A 14,283-nucleotide genomic window follows, 5' to 3' on the forward strand; every position below is an offset into this window, starting at 1 on the left:
AGAAGAAGAGGTTTACTTGCCAGTGGCAGCACAGTTGGGACTTGAGGCTAGTTTCTTTTGCCTCCTTGCTACATGCTGTCGAGTCAGTTACAATTCATAATGACCCTGTATAGGGTTTCTGAGAAGCAGCGTAGAGGGTTGCTATGAGTTAGAACTAACTTGGAGGCACTTAACAACAATATCCAAAATTTATGAAAATGGAAGCCACATTTTAAAGTCAGTCTAAAGGTTTGGCTTTCTGGCTTCTCTTGAAAGACTAGACGATTGACAACAGTAGACTCTCATTCCCTCGTGGCAACCATTGTCCATAGCTGTCCCCTTTGGATGCCTATTCCTTCCAGTTTGTCCCCATCCCCACCATTTCTTGTATGAGTTACCTTTTATACTTGACCCAACTCAAATATGTATGTTGTATATCTGGCTTCTGCGCTTGCAGCTCTTGAGACAAATGTTAATTCACAGTCTTCTTTGGCCCAGATCCCCTGAAGCACTCTGGGAAGGTGGCTGGGCCCTTTGATGAGCATTCTCTGCATAGCTCCAGGATCCATCTTGTTTTCCATTGGTGCATTAAAAGGTGGGGAAATGGGCCAAATTTCTATTCTTGTCCTCTCAATTGGCTACTTCTCCATGGGTACTAAGCCTCACTCTGCAGCCAGACACAGGACTTCAGGATCCTGTGGGCATCTCTTCTTGGCCACTCCCAGCCTGCCCATTGGTAGCCTCAGAAGGAGCCATGAACAAAGTCTCTCTAGTGTGACACCTGTTGACCCTCACGGAGAGGGAGGGCGTGTGAGTCAGCTCGAGCTTATCCTCCTCAGTTGGCGTGATCCATGGGCAGCATCGAAAAGCAAGCCGGAATCCAGAGCGAAACCTGGGGGTCAACAGAAGCAAGGGGGAAGAGGTGCGGTTATAGGGGCTGTTGTTGTGTGGCTGCCCACCCCTCTAGAAATTCCCCTCCAGAGCAAACTGCTGCTTCCTACCGCCAGCCTACCGTTCCTCAGTGGATTTGATATTTGGAAACAAGTAATCTGGAGTGGGTGGTAAAGCTGAATTAGACCATTTGTTATTACAAACAAAGGAAAAGAAGACAAGTATAAAGGAAAAGCAGGTTTTCTCCTTCCACTTGGTAACAGGCTTCTCAAGGACTATTCAGAGGAATCTAGAAAAACTCGGGCTTGGGCAATGTTACTGGAGTATGGACACCCTTCCAAGGAGACTTCTTAGAAAGAAAATTCGCATATGGAACTACTAAATTTGCTTAGAAAATAAACAACTCTCCTACCACTGTACATGTGTAAACACGTTGTGTGAAACCATCAGTGAGCAAAGTTTGGTAGAACAAAAACACTGGCTGCTCAGAGACCCAGACATGGGGCCTGTATGACAGTTGAGAAAGAGAGAACCCCAAATCTCAGTTCCTAGGAATGCAGGAACGGTTCCATTTCCAGAAAACCAAGCCTTATTTGGTTCCTCTGCTTGTAGTTCCACAAATTTCCACCGTGTGGCACTTGACAATCTCTGCCTTCCACCCACACTTGTCTAAACAAAGCTCCGGAGGTCATGCTCACCCCCAACCAGCTCAGTCCCTTGCCTCATACCCAGTAAGCGCTCAAAACGTAGAAAAAAAATAAGAAAGTCTTAGTTCCCTCACTTCCTTTCCAGGTGAGTGGGATGTCTGACCAACAAAGACCCTCCAGGCATTGAGTTGCCTGGACCCTGCCCCAGAGGTGAGAGTGAGGTGGTGGTGTTATGTTCCGTGGAGTTGGTTCCGACTCATAGCGACCATGTACAGGGTTTCCAAAGCTGTAAATCTTTGCGGGAGCAGAAAGCCCCATCTTTCTCCCGCAGGACAGCTGGTAGTTTTGAACTGCTGACCTTGCAGTTCGCAGCCCGATTCATAACTACTACGGTACCAGAGGTGTGCCTGTGATCAAAGGCACCAACAAGGAAGCAAGCCTAGACCAACCTCAACCACCTCACTGCCTTGCTGGGGCCCTACCTTCAGAGTTTCCCAAGGCTGAAAAAGCCTACTCTGCAAGCAGGACCTCTGGGAGCTGGGGCACCTCCCCAGCTGCACTTACACCTCTCCAGGTGCTCCAGAGAAGCACCATTCCCTCTAAGAGTCAGGAGAATTACGAGAATGTACCAAAGGAGTGAGATTCTAGCCCTTCCTCCTTCTGTCTCTGCTCTGAAAGCCCCTGGAGGACACGAAATACATTCCCAGGGAGGAGCTGGCCCCACTGGTCCTGCCCAGGATTCCTATGGAAGGCACACCTTGCTCCAGGAAAAAGCCTGAGTGTTTTTTTACTGCAGTAAGTAAGTAAATTCTTCAAAACATCTGACATGTTAAGTTTGTGTGGTACCTTTGTTACCATAGATAACTAACTGATGTGAATCCATTAACTAAAGTCCTGGGGTGGCTCTGGGGGCTACAGCACTGGACTATAAGGTTGGTTTGAACCACAAGGTTGGTGATTCAAACTAACCTGCCACTCCTTGGAAAACCCTATACAGGGTCACTGTGAGTCGAAACAGACTCAAGGGCACTTAACAACAACAACAACAACATAGTTAGGGTTTGTGTTATACAGCCCTATGGGTTTTGACAAGGAACTCTGGTGGTACAAGGGTTAAGTACTTGGTTGTCACAGAAACAGTCCCATAAACATTGTTGTGTTTAATGCTGTCGAGTTGGTTCTGACTCCTAGCAACCCTGTATAGTGTTTCTGAGGATAAGCGGTCCAATGCTTATAAGATAGCACCACACCACAACTCCCCCATAAAGATTACAGCTTGGAAAATTCTATGGGGTAGTTCTACTCTGTCACAAGGGTCTCTATGAGATGGAAATTGCCTCTACAGTACCTAACAAGAAGTTTCAACAAATGCATAATGTCAGGTAGCCATCAATACACCACACAGAATCGTTTCATTGTCGTAAAAATGCCCTGCACTTGACCTATTCATCCCTTCCCCCGTGCCCCATACCCAAACAACTAACCTTTTTCTTCTACAGTTTTTCTAGAATGTCCTATGTTATGTGGCGTCATCAGTTCTGACTCATAGCAACCCCATATAGGGTGGTTTCTGGAGCTGTAAATCTCCATATACCTGGAGTCATATGAGAGAGCTTCAAAAAGTTCATGGAAAAAATGCAATGAAAAGATACTAGATTTTTTCCATGAACATTTTGGAGCACCCTCATGTATAGTATGCAGCCTTTTCCAGAGGGGTTCTTTGACTTAGTAATCTGCATTTCAGATTCCTTCATGTTTGTTTGTTTTTTAAGTTTTTATTGTGGATTATGTAGGTTTTATTGTGGATTATGTAGAACATCAGTTTTACATTCATCTTATCATATTTTGTTTCATTGCAATGATTACAATCCCCTCCATGCATCATCAACCAACCAAAGGATACACCCCACAGGCCCGCTGCCCCACCCCCGGCTGTCTGCACACAGTCCCTCTCTCTCCTTGAGCCCTGTGTCCCCAGCCTTTCCATCTGTCCACGTCATCGTCATCAGCTCTGTCTCCATCCCTGGCGTCACTGCTTCTCTGGGTAGGGTCACGCTCTCCGCATTATTCTTGCTGGATGATCCCAGGGACCTTCGCTCCTGAGCTCCAAAATCAATCACTCCCCTCCTTTTGTCAAAAAAACATCTATCTCCATATTTCCAACCCTCACAGTCAGTCCTGATAGCAATTATTCACTATTGTACCACAAGAGTCTTATCCCTATTTCCTTTCGCCAGCCCGGTCCCAACAGGGGTGGAACTAGGCTCCCTCTTGAAAGCTCGTAAGCCAGTCACTTCTTGCGTTTATAGCACTCTCCCCCCCCACCCCCATTTTGGGTAGCCAATGTCTAAGTTGCCTATCCCTGTCAAACCTGTGTACCGAGGGGGTGGGAGTGATCCTTGCTGTAAAGATTTGTTCCCTTTTTTGAGCTACTATATCTATACGTAAGGAGCTCTGGTAGCGTAGTGGTTATGAATTGGGCTGCTAACCTCAAGGTCAGTAGTTCAAAACTACCAGCTGTTCTGCGGGAGAAAGATGAGGCTTTCTTCTCCCGTACAGCCTTGGAAACCATGTACAGAGTTGCTATGAGTCAGAACCGACTCCAAGTCACATAACAACACATCCATACGTATAGGTAAAGTTCATCAAATTGTAGCAGGTTACTTTTTTGCTTGTTTGTTTCCCTCTTCTTTCTTCTTCTAGTTGAGTTCTGATCATCCAGCCATCGAAGCCAAGTCAAGTGGGTACTATCTGAAAGTATGGTGTTCTTGTGCATCTCCCCTCACTTCCTATCAGCTGGACACTTCACTCTCCACTCTAGTCCTCTGTGGCCATGTCACTGCCTCTGGGCCCAGGAGTCCCCAGGTCTTGTAATAACTGCTGGCCAACCAGCAGGAGTTCACAGGAATCTATTGAATGTGGTCAGACTTAGATCAACTTCATTGCTGTTTTTTCCCTCTCTTCTCCTTATTGGTGATCAATGTGGTCACCAGCCAGACCACATGCCTGCTTGTGTATTCCCCATGAGTCTTAATCTTGGAAAGGAGTTTGCTCTGAGGGGACCCGACCACTTGCCTTGATGGTTCCTGGGCGCACAGCTTGCTTGCTCTTGTAGTAATCAATCAGACTGCCATTATTGTTTCTGATTTTTCCTGCTGGTCTTTCTTCATGAAGTATCTTCTGTTCTTCTAGCTGCTCCAGGTTGGTCTACTCGTCGTTTCCAGTGGAAATTTCCCACCTCAGAAAATTCTGGGTGGGATTCTGTTTTCCACTTATGGTCTAATGCAATGCAAAAGCTCCACAAGAGGTCTCTTCCACTGGGCATCCTTCATGTCTTTTGTGACTTGATAGCTCGGTTCTCTGGAATGCTGTGCTATATTATAACAAATGTACCACTTAGAGACAAGATGTCAACAATAGGAGATGTCGTGGAAATAACAGGAGGCATGTGGAACTCTGCACTTTTCACACACATTTTTCTGTAAGCCTAAAACTGCTCTAAAAATAATAAGATCTATTTTAAAAATAAGGAAAGTAAAATAAATGCCTGAATTGAAGTTCCTCCCTCCTTCATTTCCCTTCTTGTTTTTAATCTCTGTCTCTCCTCTTCCCTCCAGCTCTCTCTTCTCCTCTCACGCGGACCCCAGGAGAGAGAGCAAACAGACAAGACAGTAAGAGCTATGGCCTGGGAAGTCAGACAAGGCTTTGGGGAGGAGGTGAGTCTTAAGCCCCCACAAGTAAGAGGATTGTGCTGTGAGGCCAGCATTCTCATGTGAGGGTGATGGGGGCTGTAGAAAGAGCAAGGCTCAGGCAGGAACAAGGGCTTCAGCTTGAGCTGCACAGGGTGGGGCCTGGCCATGGCATCCTGAGGCCTAGGGGATGGGTTGGTGGGCATGGGGGACCTCACCTGCGGTTGAGGCAGCAATAGATGATGGGATTGTACATGGTAGAACTCATGGCCAACCAGAAGAGTGCCAGGTAGACCTGCTGGATGAATTTATGGCAGTAGATATCCTCCCGGAAGTTGCCCAGGATGAAGTAGAGGTGGTAAGGCAGCCAGCAGACAGCAAACGTCACCACTACCAGCACCATGGTCTTCACAATCTGGCCCAGAAGATGATCGGGTTACTTTTCAGCCTGTGAATCCCAAGCCAGCAGCATCCCCCCCACCGCCCCGCCCCACCACGCCCCCACCAGCTTTCTGAGGTCAGGGCCAGGGTGCATCTCAGGTTCTCACAATCAAGCCTCATCTACTTTGATCATCTAGCTGCTGCCCAGATACACCTGAGCATCAACCTCAGGGCCTTTGTACAGGCTGGTCCTTCGACCCACATCCCTTCCTTTAAGTCCTGAATCCTCAAAGCCCAATTCAGTTGCCATATATATCCTGGAGAGGTTTCATTCATAAAGCACTTCTCCCTCCCTGGAGAGTGGCTAAACTCTCCCTGCTAACCTACCCTTAGGGGAGCCTGTTTATCAGCTCTGGGTTCCAGGAGCATCTCCCTGGGATCTGTTTTGGCCATGGCCCTGTGCTTCACCTTCTAGTCTAGAGGCAATGAGGCTTCAAGCAGGACCTCCCTTCTGCCGAGGAGCCAGCCCCCAACCTTTCCTTTCTCACAGTCTTACCTGTGCAGACAGCCTCCTGCAAGGGCCTGCACCCTTCTGTGGGAAGCCCACTCTCCATGAGTAGTTTTACTTGGATATGTAACATGGTTAACCAGTACCTCCCAGGTTGCCTAGCAGAGGGGGCACGGAAAAGGTAAGCTTTGATGGGGAGAGGGTGGAGGAGGTGTGCACATAGAATGCTACATCAGGACCCTTGGGAGTCCGGGGGAGTGGAGGGGAGAGGTCACTGGCACTTTGGGTGGGCACGGAAGACAGACATAAGGAGAAGGCCAGATCCCAGCAAGGCGTCCATCCTCTGTGAGGGCTGCGCTTGCAGCACCTGAGGATTCACCTGTGTTCTAGCAAGAAGGCTTCTGCAGTGCTGGGGGCTTCTTAAATTCATTCTAAGATTCTTAAATTCATTATTCTAAGATTCTTAGAAGGATCTGAGATTTTTGTAAGGTTTAAGGATTTCCAGGTTCTCCTAAGATTCCGGGACTCCTTTAATTATAAATTTGGTCCGCTCCAGGGTTGCGGGGCAGGGGCATGCTGCCTGTGCATCTTCGCCGCTGAGTCGCCTGCAAAAGTCAGGTCGGTCGGCTCCTGGAGACAGGGTCCACCTCAGTCTCGCCCCGCCCCGTCCAACCCCGGCCCGCCCCCAGCGCGCACCTTCTTCTTGGCCTGCAGGTGGCGCAGGCTGACACCGTGGGCTTGATTCCCGGGAACCGCGCTCCTCCAGAGGGTGAGGCCGATGACGCTGTAAGCGACGAACATCACCACGAGGGGCAGGAAATAGACGAGGGCAATCACCACGAGGTGGTACCTAGAAGGAGAGCCAGGACCTGGACACAGGGCGATCCGCAGGGCAACGCCCATGCCCGCCAGCACCGGAAGCAAGGTCTGGGCTTCCTGTACTGGGCCGCCAAATAAGCCCTTGGTTTAATTTAAAAAAAAAAAAAAAAGGTAACATTGGCTAACGTGTATGCCAAAAAGAGGAGTTTACTGTGCCGGAGGAAGGAGGATGTTGATGCTGAATCCTTCAGTGTTATAACCATGCACCAAAAAAGGAAATAAACAATACAAATGAATTGAGAATGAAAGAAAAAAAATATTTTTTAAAATAAAGAATACTTTTGGTCAAAAGGAGAAGGTAAAATTACTTATTTTACTCTCTACAGTATTAAATCTGGCATGTGTTCTTCCAGAATCATGTATGTTTGTATGTGTGTATATAGATATATACACACATTTACTTACACATTGTTGGTAGTGGTATGCCATGGAGTCAGTTCCAACTCATAGTGACCCTGCATAGGATTTCCGAGGTTGTAAATGTTTACCAGAGTAGAAAGACTCATCTTGCTCCTGTGGAGCAGCTGGTAGATTTGAACTGCTGACTTTGTGATTAGCAGCCTGACTCGTAACCCCTACACCAACAGAGCTCCTTTATATTCATACATTATATTGTTGTTAATAAGTGCCGTTGAGTTGGTTCTGACTCATAGCAACACTGTATAGGGTTTCCAAAGAGGCTGGTGACTTTGAACCGTGACCTTGCAGTCCAAACCAACCTTGTGGTCCAGTGCTTATCCTATAACACACACCTTTATACCCTTATATTGTTGTTACTGTTTTTGTTAAGTGCTGTTTTGGTTAAGTGAGCCTAACTGCCGATCTTGTGGCTCAAACGACTTTACAGTCCAGTGCATTAGCCTACAGCATCACACCAGGACTTTATCTCGGTGGCTGTGGTGGTGTAGAGTCAGTTCCGATTCATAGCAACCCTGCATAGAGTTTCTAAGGCTGTAAATCTTTACAGGAGCAGAAAGCCTCATTTGTCTCCCGCACCCTTATATTGTTGTTGTTAGGTGCCATCAAGTCGGTGCTGACTCATAGTGACCTTATGCACAGCAGAACGAAACACTGCCCGATCCTGGGCCAACCTCACTACTGTTGCCATGGTTGATTCCATCGATGCTGCCACTAGGCCAATCCATCTCATTGGGGTCTTCCTCTTTTTCTCTGACCCTCCACCTTACCAAACATGATATCCTTCTCCAGCGACTGGTCCCTCCTGACAATATGTCCAAAGTATGAGAGACGAAGTTTGGCCATCTTGGCCTCTAAGGAGCACTCTGGCTGCACTTCTTCCAACACAGAGGGCTGGTACTCAATACTTCATTCTTCCAGGTTCTCCTCTCAGGAAGGAAGGCTTGTATTTTAGGTGGAGGAGCACTGCCCCCAGTGGCCAGTCCCCAAATGTCTGCTCACCTACCTGCCTTGAGTCAGAGAGAGGAGCTCTGCTAGCGTAGTGGTTACAAATCGGGCTGCGAACCTTAAGGCCAGCAGTTCGAAACTACCAGCTGTTCCGCGGGAGAAAGATGAGGTGTTCTTCTCCCGTTAAGATTTACAGCCTTGGAAACCCTGTACAAGGGTCGCTATGGGTTGGAAATGGCACTTAACAACAACAGGGTGCTTCTCCACCCTCCCCTGGGTGGGCCCTTCTGAGAGGGTAGGGTGTGTGGTGGAGACAGAGACCCCAGGAAGGGATTGCCTTCGAGCTTTTACTACGGCCCCAGGCTTCTCACAGAAATGGCCCTTTCTCCAGCAATGAAGGCCCTAGAGTGGTCTTGTGGCAAGTGCTGGGAATAGATGAGACCAGGTAGGAGTGAGTGTGGGGCAGGGGTATTTTAAACTGTGGGGGTGGGGAGGTTGTGCTACGGGTAGCTGGGACTTTGCTGGGCTAAATCTCTCACCTTCAGTCACTTTCATGGGTCTCCTGGGTGCAGTTATGTGTCAGGCACTGTGCTGAGGTTTTGTGCATGTGTTCCCATTTACGCTCACAAAGTACTCTTACTAACCACCACTGAGAAGGCTTAGAGAGCCTCACAGGACTGTGTAAAGTCCTCCCACCAGGAGGAAACAGAGCAGGCTTCTGAACCTGCTGTCCAACTCTAACAATCCATGCTTTCAACTGCATCTTTCTCCTCTGTGAACCGATTTGTTGGGGTGTGATGTTGTGGGGTAAGTATGGGACTACTAACTCAAAATCAGCGGTTCAAACCCACCTCGGAAACCCTATATGAGTTAGAACAAACTTGATACATCAACCACCAATTGTGCAATGCTGGGGGATCACAAAACTACACTGAAAACTGGGGAAATTGAGGCTAGAATGAGAAAAAGGGCTACCCAGGTCACATAGTGGCTGGGCTCTGCCTAAGTTCTTTTACATGCTCCCACCCTGTCCCCCATGTCCCCCAGCCCATGCTACCTACCCACCTTCATATGAAGAAGCCAGCAGGAATCCTATGGAAAACATCCCAGGCCCCATCTGCTGGCCCTCTGTGGCCTGAGCATCCTTCCCAAAATGCACATTCCCCATGTGTAACACACACATCTACCTACAGATGCTCATCCCCACATACACAAGTGAATGCATCACACCACACCTCTCGGGTAAGAAGATCCTTATTTAAGTAGCAGAGTAGTTAGGAGATTGGGCTCTGGAGCAGGGTTGGCTGGATTTGAACCCCAGCTTTGACACTTACTAGTTCTTCAATGCTTCAATTTCTGCATATGAAATATGGGAATGGTAGTAATAATGATGCCCCATTGATTGTTTGGAGCATTAAAAAGGTTATTGTATGTAAGTGCTATGTAGATGTAACTTTCAGTATTTACATGTACCCACTAATATCGTCCTGGTGTGGCGCTATGGGCTAATGCGTCAGACTGCAAAGTGGTTTGAACTGCCAAGTCGGTGGTTCAAGCTCACCAGTTGCTCCTTGGGAACCCTATACAGGGTCGCTATGGGTCAGAATCGACTTGACGGCACTTAGCAACAATGACAACTAATATCATAAGCGCTCACACCTAATATCATGTACAAACCACCACGTGCTTATACCTGCATGTGCTGCATGCACACACTCACACACAGTCCAGTCTCAGGTGCACACACACATGCATCATTGCCCCCACTCCGGGAAGTCTTACAGGAGGTGCGTCATGCCCCTGCGGTCTCCAGGCCAGGCCACAACGCACTTGGTGACGCCCTGTTCCAAGGTGATGGTGGAATAGAAGCACTGTGGGAAGGCAAGGGCCAGGGCCACCAGCCAGATGCCAGCAATAACTGCTTGGGTGCCAGGGGCCGAGAGCCGTGGCTGGAAGGGGTGAACGATGGCCATGTACCTGTGAGCAGAGGGTGGAATGAGCGTGGGGTGTGCCTTCATCAGACCACCCCAGGCCCACACTTCCCCAACCCCAATTGCCTGGTGACTGCAGATTCTGGAACAATCATCTGACCTGCAGAAAACCAGTGGGGCCACCTCCCTCAGATGGCCACAAACCTGCTCTGTGGCCACACTGGAGACCCGTTTAATTTTAGCCTAAAGCTTAGCCCTTCCTGAACCTCTCAGCCCTATGACAGTCCCTCTCGTCTTCAGAAACCATAGTAGAGCCAACAGTATGTTGGTGAAAATGCTCTGCATCTGACTGTTTCATCGAAATGTAGCTCATGCCACTGAGGAACTGAATTTTAAATTTTATTTCATTTTAATTAAGTTTAAATAGGTACATATGGTCAATGGTTAAGGTATTGATCCAAAACTTTAAACTTGGCACTCAAGGTCTTCAGCTGCACTGAAGCCTCCTCTGCCTTGCTGTGGATGAAACAACTCTGCATCCCCCACTCAACCTGCAACTCCTTCTTCCTCTCCAGAGTTACTAAAGTGAAATGATACCTCCTCCAAGAAGTCTGGGTCTCTAGGCGGAACCAGTGGTCGACACTCTCAGCTGCTAACCAAAACACTGGAGGTTTCAGTCTACCCAGAGGCACTTCAGAAGAAAGATCTGCAATCTACTTGGAAAAATCAGCCACTGAAAACGGTATGGAGCACAGTTCTACCGGACACACACGCGGCCTCCATGAGTCGGTGGCAAAAGGTTTGTGCTGGTTTCCATGACGATGGTCAGCATCTACTTTTCTCTGGGGAGTCTGAGAGGGATTTGAACTGCCTGGTGAGGTTCAGGGCCTGTTCCTAAGTTACCTCAGGTAGGAGTTATTGTCTCCATGTTCCACAGCAGGAAATGGAGGCTCAGAAAAGTGAAACAGCTCATGTGGCAGAGGCCCTGAACCCAGCTTGGTTACAGCTGTCTGCTCCCAGGTCATGCAGATTTGCTTCCCCTGTGTTCCTGGGACCCAGAAAGCTACTCACTGTAGATACGTCCTGAGGTCTGGTAGGTCTGAGGTGTCATGGAAGAACTTCCCCAAGGTCGTAGGGCCCAAACGAAAGCAGGAACCTGCCTCTGTCCCTGAGGGGCCTCTGAGGTGCCATGTGACCTTGGTGTCCTTCTCTAAGAGTGAGAGTGTGGACCAGATTGGTAGTCTCTTGGAGTCAGATTGTTTATCTGAATTATATCCCCCTTGTCTCCTCCTGCCATGGACTCACAGTTCCCCTTCCATATCCACACCAACCTTCCCCAACCAGCTTTAAAAGGCTTCAGAAGCTCGTGTCCCTCCTCAGCGGAGGTCACCATCTGCAGCCACTGAAACCCTCACAGAGCAATAGCTGTAAGGAACCATCAGTTGTGCTTTATATGTGTGTTAGGGGTCCCTGGTGGCACACACAATAAGCTCTTGACTACTAGCTGAAAGATTGGTGGACTCATGAGGACTTGAGGGAACGTGGTGTCTCTGTACAATAATCACTGGACTGCAAACCACAAGAATAACGGCTCAAACCCACCAGCTATTTCGCTGGAGAAAAATGAGACTTTCTGCTCCTGCAAAGATTTATAACCTCCGAAACCCTATCCAGGGTTGCTGTGAGTTGGTACTTAACAACTACACCAGCAATAATCTACCTGGAAAAGGGAAATGATATAATTTCTTTATTGTAAAAGGAAGATACGAAAACCAAGTCCAACTCCAGAGAACATTCCCGAGTATCTCAGGACCCAGCCCCACTCTTTCTCACAGCCTTGAGCAACTAACTCATCTAGTGCCAAGTTCTTCCTTGGTCTAACCTTAATCCCATATACTTCAGCACTGCAGTCCACTGTGTTCTAGATAGTTTGGGATCATAACTGGGTCTGGGAGGCAGTGCCCTGGGCTCTACCCTTAACTCACAGTGCAATCACAGGCAACTCATCAACACCTCCTGAGCCCCAGCAAAGTCAGAAGGTTCCCTCTCGCTTCCCCACGACCCCGTCTTGCCTGTCGGCGGTGATGGCGGTCATGGAGTAGATGCTGACAAACATGGCCGTGATGGGGAAGAGGTTCTGGAAGTAGCAGAAGGCACGGCCAAAATACCAGATGTTGTGGCTGGCGTAGACAAAGTTGAAGGCAGTGTTGAAGGTGGCCATGCAGAGGTCAGCCAGGGCCAGGTTGACGATGAAGTAGTTGGTGACCGTGCGCATCCTCTGATGGGCCAGAATGATCCAGATGACCGTGGCATTGCCTATCACAGCCACCAGTACCAGGGCCAGGTAGGCTGATGTCCACAGTGCCAGCTGCCAGCCAGGCATGGAGAAGGCTGTGATGCCCGTGGTGTTGATTTCAGGGCTAAACGAGATATTGTCAATCATGACATCGCAGACTCCCATGGCTGCCTCTGGGTCTCAGATGAGGGCCCTGCTGTCCTGCCCAGATCTGCCGTGGAACAGAGATCTCCTTGAGTGTGTGGGTACGGGACGAGAGGAGTGGATGCCAGGCCACGTTACAGGAGCTGAGGTCCTTCAGCACAACTTGGGCTAAAGATGAAATTAGGCTGAGCAGAAACGTAGAGCCATTGTTATTTCAGATTCCACATGCCGGCTAGAATCCTCAAATGCCTCAAGGGAATCTAGATCTACCATTTCCGAGCAGGAGACATCCTTACAAATCACTGGTTCAGCCTTTCACCGCAGAAATAGAGCTGTCCAAAGAGGATACGTGACCAGCTCCAGCCACTCAGTCAGTTGGTGACAACCTAGGATGTGAACCTAGGTCCCTCCTAATGCTATTCAGGAAACTGATCAGCTCAGGGTGCAGCGGGAGTTTCTGAAATCTGTAGACTCACTGCCCAGCAGGACTCAGATGCCGTCTGTCCAGGCTTTGGGGTGCAGGCTGGGTTAGGAGCAGGGGTGTGCTCAGGACTCTGCCAACTGCCAGCTCTGCCCTTGTACAGGGCGGGCAATGGCCTTGGAAGAGGAATTGCCTGCTTGGAGCTGGGGCTCTGGCTTCCACCCTGATCCCACCCCCTGCTTGGATGGCTGCCTCTTGTCTAGTCTCTTAAGGAAAGGTTTAGGACTGGCTGCAGCCACAGGGAAAGAGCAGGAGGGATGGAGCGGGGCAGGGACGGGAGGCGAGCTTGGCAGGGAGCACACCATCTTCAGTGAGGTGTGGAAACCCAGCCTGAGATAGGGGTTCCACTAGAAAGTGATTAGGAATACACACTTAGGAGTCACACACACCTAGGTGTGAGTTTGGCTGTGTGACCCTGGGCAAGTCACTTAAGCTCTCTGAGCTTCAGCTTCCCCATCTGAAAAAAAGTCATGAGAACATTGTACCCATCTCTCTGTGAGTTTTAGATGAGACCATGTGCTTACATGGGTGGGACACATACTATCCTACAAGGATTTGGGGCTCCAAGGGCAGCCCCCAACCAGCTCAGGACTCTGCAAGGGGGAGAAGACAGAACCCAAAACACCTCTAGACGAGTCCCAGGTGATGCTGGGTCCCAGCACCTCATTTTTAGAAACACCGTCTTAGGGCATACTGCCTCTGCTGTGGTCCCCCAAAGGGTCAGTTTTAAGTCCTGAGGGTTTGTCATTGTGTGCACATGTGTGATGGGACACCAAGTGAAGGTGTGATGATGGTTCACCTGTGTACACCTGGAGCTGGGTGGGCCCTGGAGGTGGGGCAGATTCAGAAGGGCAGGAAGTATCCTCAGCAGACTCCGACACAGTGACCTCTGCTTCCCCAGGACTCGAAAGGAGTGTCCCTCCAGGTGCCTGGCACAGTGGGGGTCTCTTGTAGGCTGCCACCCATCTACCCTGCTCCTCCTTAGCTGCTTCTCCCCTGCTAGAGAACCCCCCTACACAGATCATGGCCTGCCTCCCTGGCTGAACAGGAAAAGAAAGACCTTTAAAGGTCTCAAGTACTAGAAAAATGATC

General features: G+C 49.1%; 1 protein-coding gene across 1 annotated transcript; it reads right to left on the reverse strand.

The window, feature by feature from the left end:
- Positions 1-666: 666 nt before the first annotated feature.
- Positions 667-12,731, reverse strand: TACR2 (tachykinin receptor 2). The gene is made up of 5 exons (XM_006837461.1): positions 12,343-12,731; positions 10,122-10,316; positions 6,792-6,945; positions 5,425-5,621; positions 667-871 (listed from the first exon to the last, which is right to left on the reverse strand). The coding sequence occupies exons 1-5, from the start codon at positions 12,729-12,731 to the stop codon at positions 667-669; spliced, it is 1,140 nt and encodes a 379-aa protein (XP_006837524.1).
- Positions 12,732-14,283: the final 1,552 nt, after the last annotated feature.

Source organism: Chrysochloris asiatica, unplaced genomic scaffold, assembly GCF_000296735.1.
Source record: "Chrysochloris asiatica unplaced genomic scaffold, ChrAsi1.0 scaffold00020, whole genome shotgun sequence".
In the NCBI taxonomy this organism is placed as follows: Eukaryota; Metazoa; Chordata; class Mammalia; order Afrosoricida; family Chrysochloridae; genus Chrysochloris; species Chrysochloris asiatica.